The sequence below is a fragment of the Trachypithecus francoisi genome, unplaced genomic scaffold, assembly GCF_009764315.1.
Source record: "Trachypithecus francoisi isolate TF-2019V2 unplaced genomic scaffold, Tfra_2.0 Lachesis_group15, whole genome shotgun sequence".
Lineage (NCBI taxonomy): Eukaryota > Metazoa > Chordata > Mammalia > Primates > Cercopithecidae > Trachypithecus > Trachypithecus francoisi.
This window is the reverse complement of record NW_022681460.1, coordinates 17,951,316-17,969,951: the sequence shown is the minus strand read 5'-3', so window position 1 is coordinate 17,969,951 and position 18,636 is coordinate 17,951,316. Positions and strand designations below refer to the sequence as shown.

The following is an 18,636-nucleotide window of genomic DNA, read 5'->3' as shown; positions in this document are numbered from 1 at the left end:
TATAGTGTTGACAGGTAAGGACATTGAAAAAAATAGTAATTTTTAATCTGTTAAGGCCATGATTTGGTTTTAAAATATTGTCATTCAGGAGCCAGAGTGTTCATTTAATGAATATGCAGTGTGATTTTTTTTTTTTTTTTTTTTTTTTTTTGAGACAGAGTCTCGCTCTGTCGCCCAGGTGGCTGGAGTGCAGTGGCACAATCTCGGCTGACTGCAACCTCCGCCTCCTGGGTTCAAGCAGTTCTCTGCCTCAGCCTCCTGAGTAGCTGGGATTACAGGCGGGCACCACCACGCCTGGCTAATTTTTGTATTTTTAGTAGAGACGGGGTTTCACCATGTTGGTCAGGCTGGTCTCAAACTCCTGACCTTGTGATCCACCTGCCTCAGCCTCCCAAAGTGCTGAGATTACAGGCGTGAGCCACTGTGCTTGGCTGCAGAGTGATGTTAAAAAAGCTAATTTGATTCAATTTTTTAAAACAAATGTTCATAAAGCCTAGAGATATTTGAGATATATTCATGCTTAGTGGAGTTTTCTTCTCTTCTTAAATGAATTTTAAGATAAAATATCAAAGATGGTTACAATTAAGTTCTAAAGTAAAGAAAACCATTTTCTTGAAATGCTCAAAGAAGCTGTCACCATGAATGAACTAGTGAAGTAGAAAGGCCAAGCTGAGAAGATGGCAGCAAATGTGGACTGCTGCAGTGAAGCTGGGTCAATCATTTTAGGAAGAATAGACACAAATCATACGAAGGTGCCAGAAAGCAGACGCTACTGCAATGGCATTAGAAATAGATGGGAATTACACTGTAGCCAGAAGAAGATACTCTACTTTATCATGATAATGGAAATAATGAAAATTGCATTAGTACATAAAAGTCTATTTCTTTACAATGTCAAAAGTCAAGGAAAAGAGATTATGTTACAGAAATATTACAGACCAAAGGAAGCCATTCAACCAACTACAAGGGAAATTGTTGGAAGGGTGTTTTTACCAAACACACACACACGCACACAAAACAACAACAACAAAAAAAACAAAAAGCACCTCACTAACCCAAGAGTAGGAGGCAGTGACCCTATAGTGCTCCTGTTTAGAGGGTTGTAAAGAGACTCTGGTGTACTTCTCAGGACAGGTAGGGACAGCTGTTGCTTTTAAAATTTCAAAGCTCCAATGATCTTGACCTCTTGCTCGATGATTTTCATCTCCCCACATCCTTACCGCTTGACCGAGTGGTTCATGTGGCTCAGCAGGAAAATAGACACTCCTTCACTTTACAGTCAAGTTGGTTTTCATTCAGTGGCAGCTGAATTTTTTTCTAAGGGCAGCAGCCTCACAAGAGATGCTGACCTGATACAGGCCATTGGCGAATATAGTGAGTGGCAGCTAGTGCACGTCTAGGGATGAGAAATCCCCATGGAAGCAGTGGGCTCTCAACCCCGGCTTCGGCAGTTACAGATGGACAGTTGCAGCTCTAGTGGCATGTCTGGTTTGGGGAGTCACATGGGCAAGGCCAGTGCCAGCGACCCCTCTGACACTTGTGTGTTGAGTAGGAATAGCAGTGGGACAATTCCCCAACTGCAAATTTTCCTAGAAGGACTCAATCCAGAAGGACAAAAGCAATTCACCATGGGCATGTACCACATGTTTTTTCTTTCTTCTTTCTTTGGGATTACACTTAAAAGTTGGTTGGCAACAGGGATCCTCCTAAGGACCTCTTATCCAAGTGCCTGAGAAGCTGCTCTGGGCCGCTTAGCGGGAAGGATCTACATTCTGCTCTCTGACCTTCATTTCTAGTGATCACAGAGCAGCCTTCCTAACTAAGGACTTACACACTATTGTGTTATCCGCAGAATTTTGCCAGTAGTGGATAAGGCTGTTATTTCTCAAGGCTAAACATCTCTCTTTCTAGCTAAGCCATCTTCACACATGCCATAAAATGACTGGACTTGAGATTTTTCAACAAAATGATCTCCAATTCCTCCAGCTTTCAAATTCTGTGTCTAAGCTTGTGACTAAAATGAAATGAATTTCATGTTGTTTGGAAATCACGACTGTGAATTGAAAAGCGAATAAAAAGTGAAGTCGTAGTCTTCAGCTAAGGATACCAAATTCCCCACGTTGAGTTATCCTCTATCCCTGACAATTTTCCTTTTAATTAAAAGGCAGCCTGATAAGCAGAATCTTGGGGAACATAAAACAGTTATGTGATTCACTCAACCATTTGTATGTAAGTGTGACCTATTTAGCGTTTAAAATCCTATTTAATGCCAAAAACCACATTAGAGAATTCAAACAAAAGCTCACAGGGAGTCCCATAATGACACTGTTTTGATTATTCCAGTGATTAGCTCATTTCCTCTCTCTTTAGTAATTTCATTTAGAATAGTAGTCATTTTAAGAGCAAGTAGATTTTCTTATTGCTTTACTAGTTTGCTGTGAAATTGGCAAGTGGCCAACCATCTGTGAAACTGCAATTATTACTGTTACTTAAAATTTATCAAACCTCTTCAGGTGCTACGAAGTAATTCTCCCTGCCTATAAAGACAAGGCCAAGAAAGGCATTAACGAGACCCAACTTTGCACAAAAATAGACATTATCACCCCATGTTTCAACCTACTAGCCCAAAGTTCCAGAACTGGTATTTGTGGACCCTGCTGGGAAAAAGTTGAGTGAATGATGGTTTTGATCAACTGCCATAGTCATCTACTCTTCAGTGCCTGGGAATCTATTTCTTCCTCTCATGGGAGCTATGCATTCATTTATGCAGGCGTTTATTTGTCATCAGCATTTCTTGAAATGGATGGGTGTGTAGGCTTCTACTGTAATTTATGAATAATTGTAAATAATTCCAGCAGTACTGCCTCTTTTAGGGTCACCTGTTTCTTTCTTGCTTTTTTACATTTTTACACATTTAGCAATGAAACAGCAGGGAGGATACTTGAGATACCACCATTGGAACTCCTCTCATTGCTCTACCAACCCTGGCCATAGATGATTCAAAGGAGGAGGTCTGAACAGTCAGGCTGAGGCCAGCGTGCTGCCCTCCAGCACTAAGAATCTACAAACACCCTTACCATTGTGAGCAGGTGGTTGCCTCCACCCTGCCGTTCTGCTGCAGACAGTGGCAGCTAGTGTCAGGAAGATGCAGCAATCCGCCATGCTGCTGGCCTCCCAGGGGGAGGGCAGGACCAGTGCATTTCTTAAAGCCAGTGACCACACAGGCAGGTTCATCTGGGATGGACCAGGTCTACACCTGTTGTCCACGCATCATTATTGAGTGCCTACTTTCACTTTTGAAAGTGCCAACCATTGGATAATGAATTGCATACTCAGCTTACTTAATGTTCCCTTGTAGCTCTGTCATCTATTATGTGACCTAACACTTAACATTTTTAACCTATACCAGCAGTATGAGGCAGTGAGTTCAGGAAGATTATTCTCCATTGTGTAAAGTAGTATTTACTTTTATCTGTCCTGAAATTATTCTTCAAGTGTTATGGGATTGGTCCCAGCTCTAATGCTGAGGCTCAGTGAACAAGCTCATTTGCATGCTTTTACAGATTTTAGTTTTGTCCACACCAGGCCTTTGTCCATCCAGATGGATGGCCCTAGTCTTAGAGCCTATTCGCAGAGACCTCCACCCTGATCATTAGCTTTCCTTGTTAATCAGGCTGCAGTGGTGTTTGGAGGCAACTTGTCTGGCTGTCTGAAAAGTGATGCACAATGGTTTGTCCTTTCAGGCACCGATGAAAGGCCATCTGGTAGGGGAAGGGCTTTCCAGCTGTATTACAATTTTTTTGAATTAAATGTTTTTTCTTTTCCTTTTTTTTTTTTTTTTAGCCACATAGACAATGAAAGGACCTGCCTAGCAGGTGGCTCACAGTGAACCCTCTGTTTATGCTTGCAGAAAAAAGAAAGAAAAATAAACAAAAGAAAGAGAAGAAATCAAGGAAAAAAGGAAGAAAAGAAAGATAGGTGTATATACTAAGAAGGAATATTATAAATTCAAAACACTATTTGCAGGAGAAAACAAAACAAAACTTTGCTTTGTTATTTCATACCTTGGGCCTGAATTTGAAGGGCCAAATATTGTAAGCGATTGTAAAAAATTCCCTAGAAGGGTGCATTTAAGTGGACATGGTGATTTCTTCCTTTCCAAGATGCAGGAATTTTACAGAAAAACAAAGTACTCAAGAGTAATAGAAGAAGAAAGGGAACATTTTGTAATAGAATTCTTACCCTTGTGCTTTGTATTTATGGTTTAGAAGCTTGATTCCTTTAAAACAAGATGAATGAGTGTCTTCCATGTGCAAGGTGTTTTGCTGGGCACTGAAAATATATAAACTGGATCTAATTTCAGCTCCTGTTATTTTAGACATTACGATTTGTTTTCTTGTGGAACATCAAGACAATAAATTACAGCCTTCCTGCTGAATTTTACTTGTTTCTATTTTTCTCTCATGCTAAATAGTCATGAGAATCACTCAAGTGCTTCCTTATCTTACTATTGCAAGAACTTTCAAGTTCTTTAGAAAACCCAGTTCTTTCTCTTAAGAAAACAAATCTTAATTCATTGGGGAAACATGACGTACATTTATTGTATATACGATCTGAGCCCCCATCAACTGGAATTGCTGGACATTTGGACAGAGGCTAGGCTGAAGTTCAACTTTATTTCGTCTTTGATGAAAGAGCTTACTAAATGGAAGTAAACAATACTTTAGAGAAAGATTTACATTTTTTCAAGGAAAAAAACTTATTTAAACTGAGTGTCACATTTCTCAAGCAAATTATTTATGTTAAGTACATGCTATTCCAACTATTTATAAAACCAGCTCATGATGGATCTCAACCTGAGAGCACTTTATAAAGCACTTAGTGTGCTACAATTCCTTTTTTCCTGAAAAATGAATGTTTTCTTTAAATATTATTCTTAATATATAACTCAGACACACAGTCTTCTTGGCTTATTTAATTTTTGAGGTCTGATTGCAAAAATTGACAAGAACATGTCAATGTATTTACAGTCTAGGTACTTATGGGGTTGCAAAGTGACAGCAATTAGTGGAGGAGGGATGATTATAAGATGCTGTGTAAGTTCTGAGCAGAAATATGAGGAATCTCTGCTTCATAAACATTGCACCCTGGAAGAATGCTCATCTGTTAAGTCTGTTGTGTGCCAAGGCCAGCATACACAGAACTTTCTTCTTTATGAGGAACCGTTTCTTGGGGGTAAATTTATATTGTCTTACATGTGTTTTAAATGTGGGCTTGAAGCCCCAGAGAGTTCTTATGTACCCAGGTAAATAATTAACTTTGCAAACTATGAACATGTTTAATTTGGCTTTTGAAACTATAGTTCTGAGACCAATTGTGCCCTTCCTAATTTGGAAATATTTTCTTTCTGGTTTTTATTTTGACATGTACCCAGCCATGTACTTTTGTTGCTATTTCTAGCATCCCAAGGGAGCTGCTTCCATGGTTGTCATAGTGCAGACAAACACAAAAGAAAACCAAGAATTCGGTGCTTTCATAAAGCATTTATTTTTATTTGAAAACATTATACAGGCATTACATTGCCACAGCCAGTCCATAGGGGAGCATGCAAATATCAAAAATGGACAGTTTGTTGAACTTATCGGTGTAAATTTTTTTTGGTTCGTATTTTCCATTTGTAGTGTTGTCAGAATTAGTGTGCTTTGTTATGTAGCTTAACAATAGAATCCTACCCATGGGGTAAAATCTGTACTGGTAGCTAGCTGGGGACTACTAAATAGTTATAAATCAAAAAGAAACCCAAAACAAACAATACTACACGCTTGTCAAAAGGTTAATAGCACAAGTTAGCAATATCTAAACTAAACATTGAAACAATTTCATGGGACATGGTGGTGCAAATTTTTCCATTGCTTGGTCACCTGGTCATGTATTTGAGAGTCTGTAGATGTGGGAAGGTCTGACCAAGGCAAGCGCTGTCCCCAGTGCAAGTTTTCACTGAGGAAGTGAGAACCACCACTTAATCTCTAGCAGGGTTTAGGAGAATTGTGGTTTGCTTTTACCCGATCAAATTCTGCACAAATTGCTAAAGTCTTATTCATTGAGGAGAGATTGATTGTGGACTTAAAAACTGAAATTTTTGCTGGTGTCTACTGAGGTTATGAAATCTCAGAAACTAAAACAGCTAAAGTTAATGTTGTCCTACTCCCATTTCCCACCCCATTCCCAAAGGATCAATGTTTTTTACACGGAAAAAGAATTTGTTCTTTGCAATTTTTTTTTTTTTTTTTTCCTGAAGGGTCAGTCTGGAACTCCTGATCTTGAACAATTCAATATATTATCAACCTTTCTAAATGGAGACAAACCAACACATTGAGGTCACCCAGGGACATGAAAGTCTCAGCACAAGGACACTGAATGATAAAGGGTATACAGCGAATTCCTTTTAACATTCACACTTGGTTTCCATACAATGGAGTCAATTAAAATATCCTATAAAATAATTCAGATGGCAACCTTTAGCCATCTGTTGATTGCAAACTTTTTGGAAATTTATATTTTTAAAAAACTTCAGTCTACTGAGTGGACTTGGAAATAATTTCATCCACTTGCTTCTCATAAGACTTTACTAAGTGTCTACAAATTAATGTCATAAAAATGAATCAAAGACGAAAACATCTGGCTTAAAATAAATACTAAAAATGCAATAAATCAAGCAAATTATTCAAACCAAAGGAATGTAAACACAAAAATAAAACCACAGTCTTTAAAGGTCTTCGGATCTGAATGGACAAAATATTCAGAGAAAGGTATTTAATTGGTTTAAAGGTAGCAGAGAGATGATGTTGGCGCGGTTGTTTTGATTTGATAGAGCTTTAACGCTGATACTTTCCCCATGGAAAATAAAACATGTTTGTTTCCTAGGGGGCTGAACTGAGTTGACCATTACATCTGAATATCAGAGAAGAGAATTTTTCTTCTCCATCTCCAAGGGTAAGTCCACTCACCCAGTGTAGAAGGCAGGCAAAAAGGCAATGTGGGTGCTGACAGACAGTGTGGGATGCTTTTGCCTGCCAGATTTAGGCCTTGTACAGGCACTCTGGGATCAGTCCTTCTACCGTAGTCTGTCCTTTTACTTTCCAGAGACCCTACTGGTGTTTTGCTTTGCTTGCTAGTGTAACATACATTGATTTAAATTGCCCAATGTCTCATAAACATGTATTTTTCCCCTATAAACCCTGTAACTCCATTGAGGATCTTTTTGAACAGTATTGAAGTCAGCCAAACTAAGAGAGTATGTTACATACTGACACACAGAATCTATTCTAAATAATAGAGGTCTGTGGTGTTTCTTAATTTCTTGTGTTTGAAAAAAGGGCTATTTTAAGGGCAACAGATTAGACTAGTGACATATCATTCATAGTCTTATCAGGATCCTGCAGTATTCTCTGTGTCCGTAAGAATGTTGTGTCAATATACCTGTTATCGAATGGATGCCAAATATGACCAAAATGCCAGGCTTTTTCAATGATGACTTCATTACCACTGCAAAGTGGCCAGATCAATTAAGCCATTTTCAAAGACTGCTCCATATCAGCACCTTGACTTTGTTAGGAGGTGGCACAACCAATGATTTTCCACAATAAAGGTAATTTCCATGCTGGTGTATTTTTAAAAAGGTGTCACAGAATTAAAAGGGCAGAGAACCATGGCTTTTTCCAGCGCCTTGATTAATTTCCATATTATCACTAAGGAAATCTAGAAAAAAAAGAAAAGATAGTTTTTGAAGAGAGGCTACAGGGAGGGGCAGAAAGATTTTATAATTATATATTGCCCTAAACACAAATTATATTATTTCTGGGGGCTCCCAAAAGCCACAGAAATGGAACAGTCCTTATCCTGTTATTACAGGGACTTGATTAGCAGAATCATGTGGCACAACAGAAAGGCAATGGCCTGGAGTAATCAGAGATCAAAATATAAAAAGGCTAAAATGTTTCTTTTATATCTATTCCTAGAATAGAGAATTATATGGTCAGTTGCCCCTCCCTACAAAGGTCACAGCACAAAATACTTATTGAGCAGGCAATCCAACAGGTAACAGAGGAAACCATTAGCCACCAGGTCCCTAGGATGAGGAAATTTCTCAGGGGCGGAGCTCCTGTGGCATGCATCACTCATATAGTCTGTGCGAAAAAATAAAGTATGACTCTTAAAAAGTGAATTGCCATAGAAAAGTGGGGTTTATGTTGACTACATGTGGGTCTGGCAATAGTTTTCATCAGGAGTACAAAACATCCTCCTGAAAGTTGGTGTGATAACAGTAACAATAATAATAATACAAATCATAATAACAATAGTACTTGCTTTTGATTCAAAGGTTTTCACAGTAATGAACGCAGGGGAGTTGTGATCAGGATACACATTAGCTAGGCATCTCTCCGAGTCAGGTGGATTAGAGCCTGTGTCTCCAGTGATGTTGAGCTTGTTCCTTTCACAAGCTTTCAGAGGATTTGCTACCTTGCAGTCCACCTGTGTAAACTGCACCTAGTAAATACCTTTCTCTATGTACAATACAGAGATGATGGGCAAAAGCATGGCCAATGAGTTGGCCTCAGTGGGCAGGGCGGGCCTCACCCTAGGCCACACGAACATGAGGCTCCTCTTCGGTCTCCTGGCCCAGGCTGGTGTAGGTGACTGAGGGTTCCACCTGAGCTGTGGTCGGTAAGTCCACAACAGGTCCTGAAGGATTGCGGAACTGCTTATACACTCGGGGGTCCTGGGCTATGTAGGTGGAGGTGGAGGAGTAGAGCACCAGCCCAATGAGGATGGTGAAGAAAGACAGGAGATAAAGTCCTGAAAACTAAAAAAACACAACAGTAAAGTCATTTGACAGCCAGGGCAGAACCACGGACACATTAATGAGGCACAGAGAGATGTGGGCAGAGCTGCTTCCTCTCGGAACAGGCAGCGTGATGAGTTGGCCAATACCCTTGATGGAGAATGAATTTTCTCATCCTAAACTGGCTTGGTCCTATTGATTCCCCTTATCTTTCCTAGACCCTGTGGCTAACACAGAGGAACATTTCGCTAATCGTCTCTGAAGTGCCAATCTGAGGATCTGGTAGGGTGCGAGAACTAGTTAAGCACAACTTAAAATGCATCAAGTTAAAAGCAAAAACTCTCCAGGATCACTCAATAAAAAGTTGGTTGTTTGTGGCGTCATTAAACTTAGAGAAATACAGGTATCCCCTTTAGGGTTGTAACGAAGCCATAAACAACGAACGGCTCACTGACAGCTGCGTCAAGGCACCCTCATTACACTTTAATCCAATTCAGACACTATTTGTCTTCCTAGTAGGAACTGTTATTGACTTTGGTACATATCTTTGCAAGATTAGATTATCCTTGGACAGAAAGAAATAGTATAACATTCCATTCCTGACCCACTGATCTATAAACAAAACCAAACAGGACTGTGTATACAACATTCTGCTTCCTAATCTACTTGCTTGACAATTCAGAGAGTTTGGGGAGAGAGGGAGAGAAAATACTGGTTTATACAAGTCGCAAGAATTTACGTATGTTTTTGGAAAATTATGACTTCTGGACCTTCTTGAGTAGTTACACTGGAAGTAGTTACTTCAGTAGTTACTGGGGAAAGAGTATGGTAACAATATGAGTATTGCCATTTCTTGTGTTTCATTCATTCATGCATTCATTCATTCACTCCTTCATTAAATGAATAGTTTCTTATATGCCTTCTCTATATCAGACACTGAACTATGTACTGGGGAAAGAGAAATGAAAAATATGTTGATCCCTACCATTTAGGACTTAATTGTCTCAGTGGCCAAACAGGTACAGATAGAAAAAAAACAACACAATGCACTTACAGCATGCCAAATCTCATTTCAGTCGATAGCTAATATCCCAGTCTTGACCACATCGTGTGTCCATGGGGAAAAAAGGATCAATTTTATTGTCCTTTTTAATGCTAATACTGAAAGAACTAAAAACTGCTAAATAGACAAAAATTAATTGGAAGTTGGAAGAAAGGAAGACAGGAAAATGACCCAGAGATCCTATGAAGTAAGTTACAACGCTATAATAAAGAGCTAAAAGATGGCTCTAAATGTAGTTCAATAATAGGAAAGGGAGTCTTGAAAATGGCTCATAAAAAAAGGTATCCCTGCAACTAAATGTCCCTGCTACAGTGTTGTTTTCTTTCTTTCTTTTTGCAGCAGCAAGGGAGCTAAGACTGAAGATGCTTTTCTGATTTTCTTTCTAGAGCACTCCACACCCTGTCCCTCAATTCCTTTATTTTTCACATTGAAACCATATGATAACCCTACTTCACAAGGATTTATGTACTAGACTCAGCTTGTAACAGCTTCACTTAATTAACTTGACATAATTCACTTTTCCCAATGAAAATAAATGTGCCTTATTCTTTGATTCATAAATTTGTAAAATAAAATGGTAGAAAAAGAAGAACACTAACAGTACAGTCACGTATGATCTCAGAAAACCTATTTACACTCAAACTTGCTTCCTGAAATTCTATATTCAGGAGTTTCACCCTTTACCTGAAACTTCGGTGAAAGAAATAGGTCTGTTCCTAACATTACCATCACTTCAAATATTTTATTAATTACTTTCACTTTCAAAACTCCACTCATATGTCTCTAGTTTCAAGCAAAGGGTCTTAGGTGTGAACCTGCCTCTACTGCAGTATGTGGAGGTAGAGAGGCGACGAATGAGCACTGTATAGTTATCCCTACATTCTAACCACCAAGCTGGCTTCAGATCTCAGCTCTACCACCTTCTAGCTTCAATTCTGGACACATTTCTTAACCTTTCCAGGTCCAAGCTTCCTTATCAGTAAAGCACACCTATTATAGGGTGGTTAAAAGATTAGATTCGATAAGGCATGTAGAACACTTATCACAGTTTCTATCTTGCTGCGAACATTCAATTGACATTAGCTTCATTCTTATTATTTTTCTCTTATTACTATAGCACTTATTTTATCATACTAATACTGATATATCATAATAATCTGATATAATCATTGATTAAATTGTCTTTTTTTTCTTTTTTCTTTTTTTTTTTTTTTTTGAGGCGGAGTCTCGCTCTGTCGCCCAGGCTGGAGTGCAGTGGCCGGATCTCAGCTCACTGCAAGCTCCGCCTCCCGGGTTTACGCCATTCTCCTGCCTCAGCCTCCCGAGTAGCTGGGACTACAGGCGCCCGCCACCTCGCCCGGCTAGTTTTTGTATTTTTAGTAGAGACGGGGTTTCACTGTATTAGCCAGGAGGGTCTCAATCTCCTGACCTCATGATCCGCCCGTCTCGGCCTCCCAAAGTGCTGGGATTACAGGCTTGAGCCACCGCGCCCGGCCCTTTTTTTTCTTTTTTCTTGAGACAGGGTTTCACCTCTGTTACCCAGGCTGGATGCAGTGGCACAATCATGGTTTACTGCAACATCAACCTTCTGGGATCATGTGATCCTCTCACCTCAGCTTCCCGAGTAGCTGGGACTACAGGCACCTGCCACCATGCCTGGCTATTTTTTGTAGAGACAAGGGCTTTGCCATGTTGCTCAGACTGGTCTCAAATTCTCGGGCTCAAGCTGTCTGCCTGCTTGGCCTCCCAAAGTGTTAGGATTACAGGCGTGAGCCACCGCACCTGGCCTAAATTGTCTTTTTTCAATAGTCTCTTGATTACGAGGTTGTGTCTTGTTTGACCAATGCCAAGTACAGAGCTTGGCACCATGTAGACATCTACTAAATATTATCTGCTATTTCTTTTTTTTATCTTGAATGAATAATGGGGAAGTTTCAGACGAAAGAAAGAAACATAATAAAAAAATCAGCCTGTACCAGTGGAGTAGTTCAAACATTTTAGCTTTAAACTAGATAATGCAATGCCTTTCTAGTACATAAAATGCTCAACAAAAACCCGTTAAGAAGGAAGTCCTAGTATGAACCTACAATCATTGACTCCAAAAATCATCTTCAAACCTGGGGTCAGTCAGAGGAGTGTGATAGGACGATGAGTTGGAAGAGACAATGAAGAAAGCTAGAGTCTGGACAGATGACTCAGGGGCTGCTGATCAGTGGACTGGCATAGAGATGTCACAAACTTGGGGTGGGCAGGATTTGGCAATTGAAATAATGTAGTGGTAGAGACAGGAAAGGATTGAATACAGAGTATCCAGGTAGAAGGATTGGATTCCTCTCCATTTATGATTTCAGACTTGATCAATATGACAAAGAACATACTGTTAAATTTTGTAAAGCTAATGCCCTCACCATTGTAAGAAATGATACTTTAGGCCGGGCGCGGTGGCTCAAGCCTGTAATCCCAGCACTTTGGGAGGCCGAGACGGGCGGATCACGAGGTCAGGAGATCGAGACCATCCTGGCTAACACGGTGAAACCCCGTCTCTACTAAAAATACAAAAAAAAAAAAACTAGCCGGGCGAGGTGGCGGGCGCCTGTAGTCCCAGCTACTCAGGAGGCTGAGGCAGGAGAATGGCGGGAACCCGGGAGGCGGAGCTTGCAGTGAGCCGAGATTGCGCCACTGCACTCCAGTCTGGGCTACAGAGCGAGACTCCGCCTCAAAAAAAAAAAAAAAAAAAAAAATGATACTTTAATGTACTGCTTAAAGGATCATCCCTTTTTTGGACATGGAGCCATCAGGTTGAGTGAGAAATTCATTACAGAATTGTTTTCTTGGGACACAGCTTTAGCATAATAACACATAGTTTATTTTTAATGCACTTCTATTTAATTCATATGGAATTCAGTCAAAAAATAGCTCCAAAGATAGAGAGCATGGGATTTTATATGATGGAAGTATCTTGGAAGTCACCCAATAGGCTTTATTAATAAATGGTAGAGAAATTTTTCATTTTAGATACAAGCCCAAAAAGACAGCAGTCAAGCAAGCATTATGATTAATCAGGATAAATGCTGAATGTTATAAATGTAGAGAGAAAGGTTTGCTTCTTAAAAAATAAAAGTATCAAGCCTGTAATCCCAGCACTTTGGGAGGCCGAGACGGGCGGATCACAAGGTCAGGAGATCGAGACCATCCTGGCTAATACAGTGAAACCCCGTCTCTACTAAAGAATACAAAAAACTAGCCGGGCGACGAGGTGGGCGCCTGTAGTCCCAGCTACTTGGGAGGCTGAGGCAGGAGAATGGCGTAAACCTGGGAGGCGGAGCTTGCAGTGAGCTGAGATCCGGCCACCGCACTCCAGCCTGGGCGACAGAGCCAGACTCCGTCTCAAAAACAAAAAAAAGTAAAAAAAAGTTTTATTTTTCCCTCTTTTTAGCTTCACTTGAAAAAGAAAATTGAATCAGGGATACCTAATAGAATGACCCCCTATTCTGGATGGTGCACTTTTCTTGTAGAGCATTCATTTCAAAAATCAATCGATCAGACAAAAATATTGCACAATCTAGGCTGCTTAACTTACTAACTGCAAAGAAATACTTATTTCTACCTCCCCAAGTAAAGAGAACAGGAACTTCTCTGGAATGCTACATGAGGACTGAAAGTTGTCTCTGAGTTACAGGTAAGGGAAGCTCAGGCAGAGGCTGGCTGTCTCCACTGGAGAGCAGGGGCTACTTGCTGTCCAAAGTGTACTTGGAGGGCTTTCCCTTTGCAAACTGTAGCCATTAGAATATGCTGTTTTTTCTGTGCTGCAGACACACTTGTTCCTGCATTTTATCTAACTGGAAGCCTTAAGAATCTGAGAAAGGATAAATCCTGTATTAACACGACCATATTGCAGACGCTGTTTACTTTGCTGCTGTCTTTTTCACCTTCTTGAGTCTCTTTGAGAACACAGGTCAGAAGGCACTCACTGTACATACTGAAAGTCCCTGAGTGCTGCTTAAAACAATCGGACTGAGACACAAGCTATTATACAGGATGAGGTGGCTTGGAGGATGGATAATAAGCCTGTACAAAACTCTTTAACTTCCTACCAGAGTTAAACCTAGCTCTTAGAAAGAAAGCTGGCCTGTCAGTTTGATTGCTATTTAGTTCCTGTGGCATTCAGCACATCACAGACCAAATTTTCATTTTATTTTTGGCATTTAACTTCTAAGTTGAATTTAATAAACTAATGACTTCAATGGACCTGAATCTATACAAGTAGAAAACCATGTGGTTTGAAAGTCATTTCAAAGTCCATTTATAAATACATCAACTAGACTATGTGAAGAAGAGGGCAATGCTTCAATGGTAACTTTCTTTTTCTAGCTTGACTGAAAACATGGCAGAGGTCAGCAGAGGAGAACATGAGTGATCCCTAGAGAGGCGCAAAGTGGACTCTGGGTTTCAGCTCTACTTCTGTTGAATATATGTACCAACCAAAAAACCATGGTGGACCTGGTTTTTTCCTTTATCCCTGGGAAGTGGACCTTAAAGAGTCCCTTTAAGCATATGTCTCTGTGTAGCTTTTTCAAGGCTCCTAGCCTGGTGTGGTGATGCATGCGTGTAGTCCTAGCTACTCAGGAGGCTGAGGCAGGAGTTTGAGGCTGCAGTGAGCTATGGTCCTGCCACTACACTATACCTGGGTGACAAGCTGTCTCTTTAAAAAAATACTCTCTCTGTCACACACACACACACAACACACACACACACACACACACACACACACACACACTACAAGCCCCTTCTGCTGACCTGATACCATCTGCCTTCTGAAAGTGCATTCCTATAATGAATGCTTGCTTTCCTGGAGCACAGTGAGTAGCCTGAGAGAACACTGCCCCTGACGGCTGCTCATGTACCACACATGAGCGAAGGCCAATGCTTTCAAGCCCTCAGATGTTCCCAAGGCTATCTGTGATGAGTGGAGGAAGCAAACACCAAATATTTCACACCATAGCTCAAGGGTGCTATTACTGTTAAACTTCAAAAGACATGTTATCTTTTGAGGCTCTATTGGATATGAGCCTGCCATTGAAACAGGCATACTACTTGGAAACATGATAATGGCAAGAGTTAAAACGGGTCCATGAACTGCCTAAGGAGGCTGCACAGAAATGAATACAAGGATATTTCTAAGTGTTATTAGACATTGCTTCTGATGAAAAGGTATTTTTGCATATATGAAGGATATGTGGCCATAACGTGGCCGTAATAACCATGTCCTTTCTAGTTGTTATTCAGTTTATTCTTTTAAAAAGACAAAGATGTAATTAAACTTTCCCATATTTTTAACTCTTTGGCAGAGAACATCTATAAGGGTAAAGTCTTGGAATCTGCAAATTTAACAGTTGCTTCAAAATCAATGCAATCATGGGTAAGTAGAAAAATACCTTGCAGTGATTGGTCGTTCTCAATGTTACATAGCACAACCCAGAAAATGTGGGTTTAGGAGCTACTAGGGAGAATTTCCACATAGAGAGATTGGTCTGTTAATTTCAACAGGCACATTATTCCTGGGAAAAGTGAGACTTTTAATTAAGTTTGTGAAAACTGCCCTGCTTATTCTTTGCCATGTAAGACAAAGTGTCCTTTACTTACCTACTCTGTGAAATAAAATGCACATATGAAAATAAATCAACTTGCACACTAACCATAACTTCTAGATCAAGAAGGAATAAATAAGCCCAATTCTGTTTAAATTGGAAGCAGATTACCAGTTTGGAGGTTCTGGGTACCAGAGTAGTTTTAAAGATCCATCAGTGACTAAATTAAAGTAACATGTGAATTAAGAATAAATCATTCATTCAATGTAATGCTGCTATAGTGAAGAATAACTAAAAGGGGAGTCCCACTTTATATGTGAATTAAAGGGTGGACCTTTTGGCAACTATCTTAGAAGAAATGAAGCCAACTCTCTGCGTGTCCTTATGGGGAGGGAGAGGACAATTCAGCATTGATAATACAGCTCATCTCTTGGCAGCCCTGTGCTTCTCAGAGGGCTGAGGACCATACCGGGAGCTTGGGTACAATTGCTTGGTGTAGGACAAGAGGATGTTGGTCAGTGCTGAGCACGCTGTAAGCTGTGGCCTGTAACGGTAAGACCCTGGGACGAAAAGCTCTGCCAGGTCCTGATCTATTGCCATTGGGCCTGAGCCAATTGCTATTCAGGCCAAGACAACTAGACGGACCTGGCTCCACGGAAAAACCAACACAAACAAGTTGATGCCTGACCTCCTAATTTTGGCTGTGCACTAAACTAACAAGATCATTTTTATTATTATGAAGTATATTAAAAATGCAAAAGTTCAGCTTCTGGGCTTACTGAACTGGAAATAAATTGCCAGAAGAGACCAGAGCTTTTTCAAATACTTTCAAACTCCTCAATTATTGCTCTGTCTCCTATTCTCATGTCCCTTATTTCTCCTCTTTTCTTTTTTTCCTTATTTCCTTTTTTTGTTAGAATAAAAAGGACTAAATCTTTCTGGTTAAATATTGTGATATGTTGCTCTTCTAGGTCATTCAATGCAAAATATGAAATACGGGAAAGTCACATAATCTACCGACAAATACCAAAACCAGTTGTCTTTAGAGACTAAGAATAATGACCCCCACAAACCCCTGCCTCCCATTCTTTCTCCAGTTTGAGAATTTGAATCTCGATTCATGTTAATTTAATCAAGACAAAAATAAACAAACGAGTGCCTTAGTCAGAATGCCAAATGGATTCTGTATCCGTATCAGAAAACCAAGTCACTGCTAAGATTTAAATACTTGGGAAATGATTTAATCTCCAAGCATTGTGTTGTTAAAGCAAAGAGAAGCAGCAACCAGGGCCCTTGCCTCTGTGTGCCTATGCCCTCACCCAGGGCAAGGCTGTGCTCTGAGCTGCAATCCCAGTTTGGTTTATGAGGACTTCTGTTTAGTTTGCAAAACCAATTCATTTGGCAGTATAATTTGTGCAGCCAATCACATCTAAGGCCAGTCAGGGTTCTTTTATAGGCAAATATCTTCCCCTGTGGGTAATTTCACACATGAGTACAGCAATCGAGAACTAAAAATGGATTTCTGCCATTATCTTTTATATGACAAACAGACATTTTCACTTGGTCTGATGAACTGATAGAAATCCCTGTTCACATAGATTTCTATTTTCTGCATTCCAGCAAAAAAGAGAAGCCATAATAGCCAAGTCAGAAGTGGAACAGAGGAGCTTACTCTGTGGGAGTGTTTAATTATAGGCTCGATTACAACAAAGGCCATTCAATGGCTCATTTATGTCACCTTCCCGTGCATCCTTCTTATTATCAGTAGTCAAAAAGACATTACATTTGTGTGGGAGGCACACTGAGCAGTGGCCTTCACTCCGTTTGGACTTTTGCATCACAAGACATCTATTTTCCTTCTGCAAAACACAGAGGTACATGCTGGGCTAGAGCAATTTTGTAAGAGATTGAATTTTAAAGCCAGGGAGAAAGACTGAGTGAGTTTGTAGCAGCTCAGCAGACCACAGAGACTCCTGCCCCATTACAATGGAATCAAGGGGTGGAAATGGAAGTGTCATCATTTTCTATTAGCTCTGTTAGCCACTAGCAAAATTTTTGCTTCCTGTCACTGCAACCTTTGCTCTGTTGATCTTAAAATTTTAGGGTCAGAGAGAAGAACGCTTCTGCCAGAAGACAGAACAAAGATTCCATGCACTGAAAGTTAAGGCTGCCACCCGGCCACTTTGGGCTCCTCATGCTTCTGAAACAATAGGCAAAGAAGAGAGTTTCAGTTGTGTCTGGGTGGCTGATCTCAATTACCAAGGGGAAACTGGACAACTACTTTACCAGGGAAGTAAGGAAGAGCCTCTCTGGCATACAGGAGGAGATCCTTTAGGGCATCTCTTAGGATTATCATGACCTGTGATAAAAGTCAATGGAAACTACAATAAATCAATCCAGGCAGTACTACTAATGTCCCTGACCCTTCAGAAATGAAGGTTTGGGGTCACTTCACGAAGTAAATAACCATGACCAGTTGAAGGCAAAGGGAACACAGAAACACCACAGTGGAAGAACACACCAGCTGCAACCATGTGACCAGTTACAGAAACGAGGACTGTAATTGTCATAAATAAATATTTCTTCCTTGTTATGAACACATTTATGTGTGTGTATATATAGCAAATATATTTGTTTTCTTCCTACCCTTGTCTCTTTATTATATAATATTATATAACATTGACTTTACATCATAATATTAAAGGATATGAAGGAAAAGAGTGAACATCATCATTTAAGGACTTTGTGTCAGAAAAAATCAAACAACCCCATCAAAAAGTGGGGAAAGGATATGAACAGACATTTCTCAAAAGAAGACATCCATACAGCCAACAGACACATGAAAAAATGCTCGTCATCACTCGCCATCAGAGAAATGCAAATCAAAACCACAATGAGATACCATCTCACACCAGTTAGAATGGCAATCATTAAGAAGTCAGGAAACAACAGGTGCTGGAGAGGATGTGGAGAAATAGGAACACTTTTACACTGTTGGTGGGATTGTAAACTAGTTCAACCATTATGGAAAACAGTATGGCGATTCCTCAAGGATCTAGAACTAGATGTACCATATGACCCAGCCATCCCACTACTGGGTATATACCCAAAGGATTATAAATTACTCTACTACAAAGACACAT

General features: G+C 40.1%; 1 protein-coding gene and 2 long non-coding RNA genes across 4 annotated transcripts in view; 2 read left to right on the top strand and 1 right to left on the bottom strand.

The window, feature by feature from the left end:
* Positions 1-3,943, top strand: part of LOC117096989 — a 66,276-nt gene extending 62,333 nt beyond the window's left edge. Inside the window, exon 3 of the long non-coding RNA XR_004442747.1 lies at positions 3,852-3,943. This is a non-coding gene — a long non-coding RNA (uncharacterized LOC117096989). The remainder of the gene's footprint in view (positions 1-3,851) is intronic.
* A 1,063-nt stretch (positions 3,944-5,006) lies between these two features.
* LOC117096988 lies at positions 5,007-18,213 on the top strand. Of its 2 annotated transcripts, XR_004442745.1 has the most exons (4): positions 5,007-6,993; positions 15,254-15,324; positions 15,931-16,045; positions 17,597-18,213. It is a non-coding gene; the product is annotated as an uncharacterized LOC117096988 (long non-coding RNA). The 2 variants fall into 2 exon arrangements; XR_004442746.1 differs by lacking the exon at positions 15,931-16,045 and having other exon boundaries at positions 5,008-6,993.
* SLC35F1 (solute carrier family 35 member F1) overlaps positions 7,488-18,636 on the bottom strand; it is a 411,079-nt gene continuing 399,930 nt past the window's right edge. The window contains exons 8-9 of the mRNA XM_033234406.1: positions 8,638-8,863; positions 7,488-7,758 (exon numbers count right to left, since the gene is read on the bottom strand). Of these exons, the coding sequence (XP_033090297.1) occupies positions 8,639-8,863 (225 nt within the window). The 3' untranslated portion in view covers positions 7,488-7,758; position 8,638. The remainder of the gene's footprint in view (positions 7,759-8,637; positions 8,864-18,636) is intronic.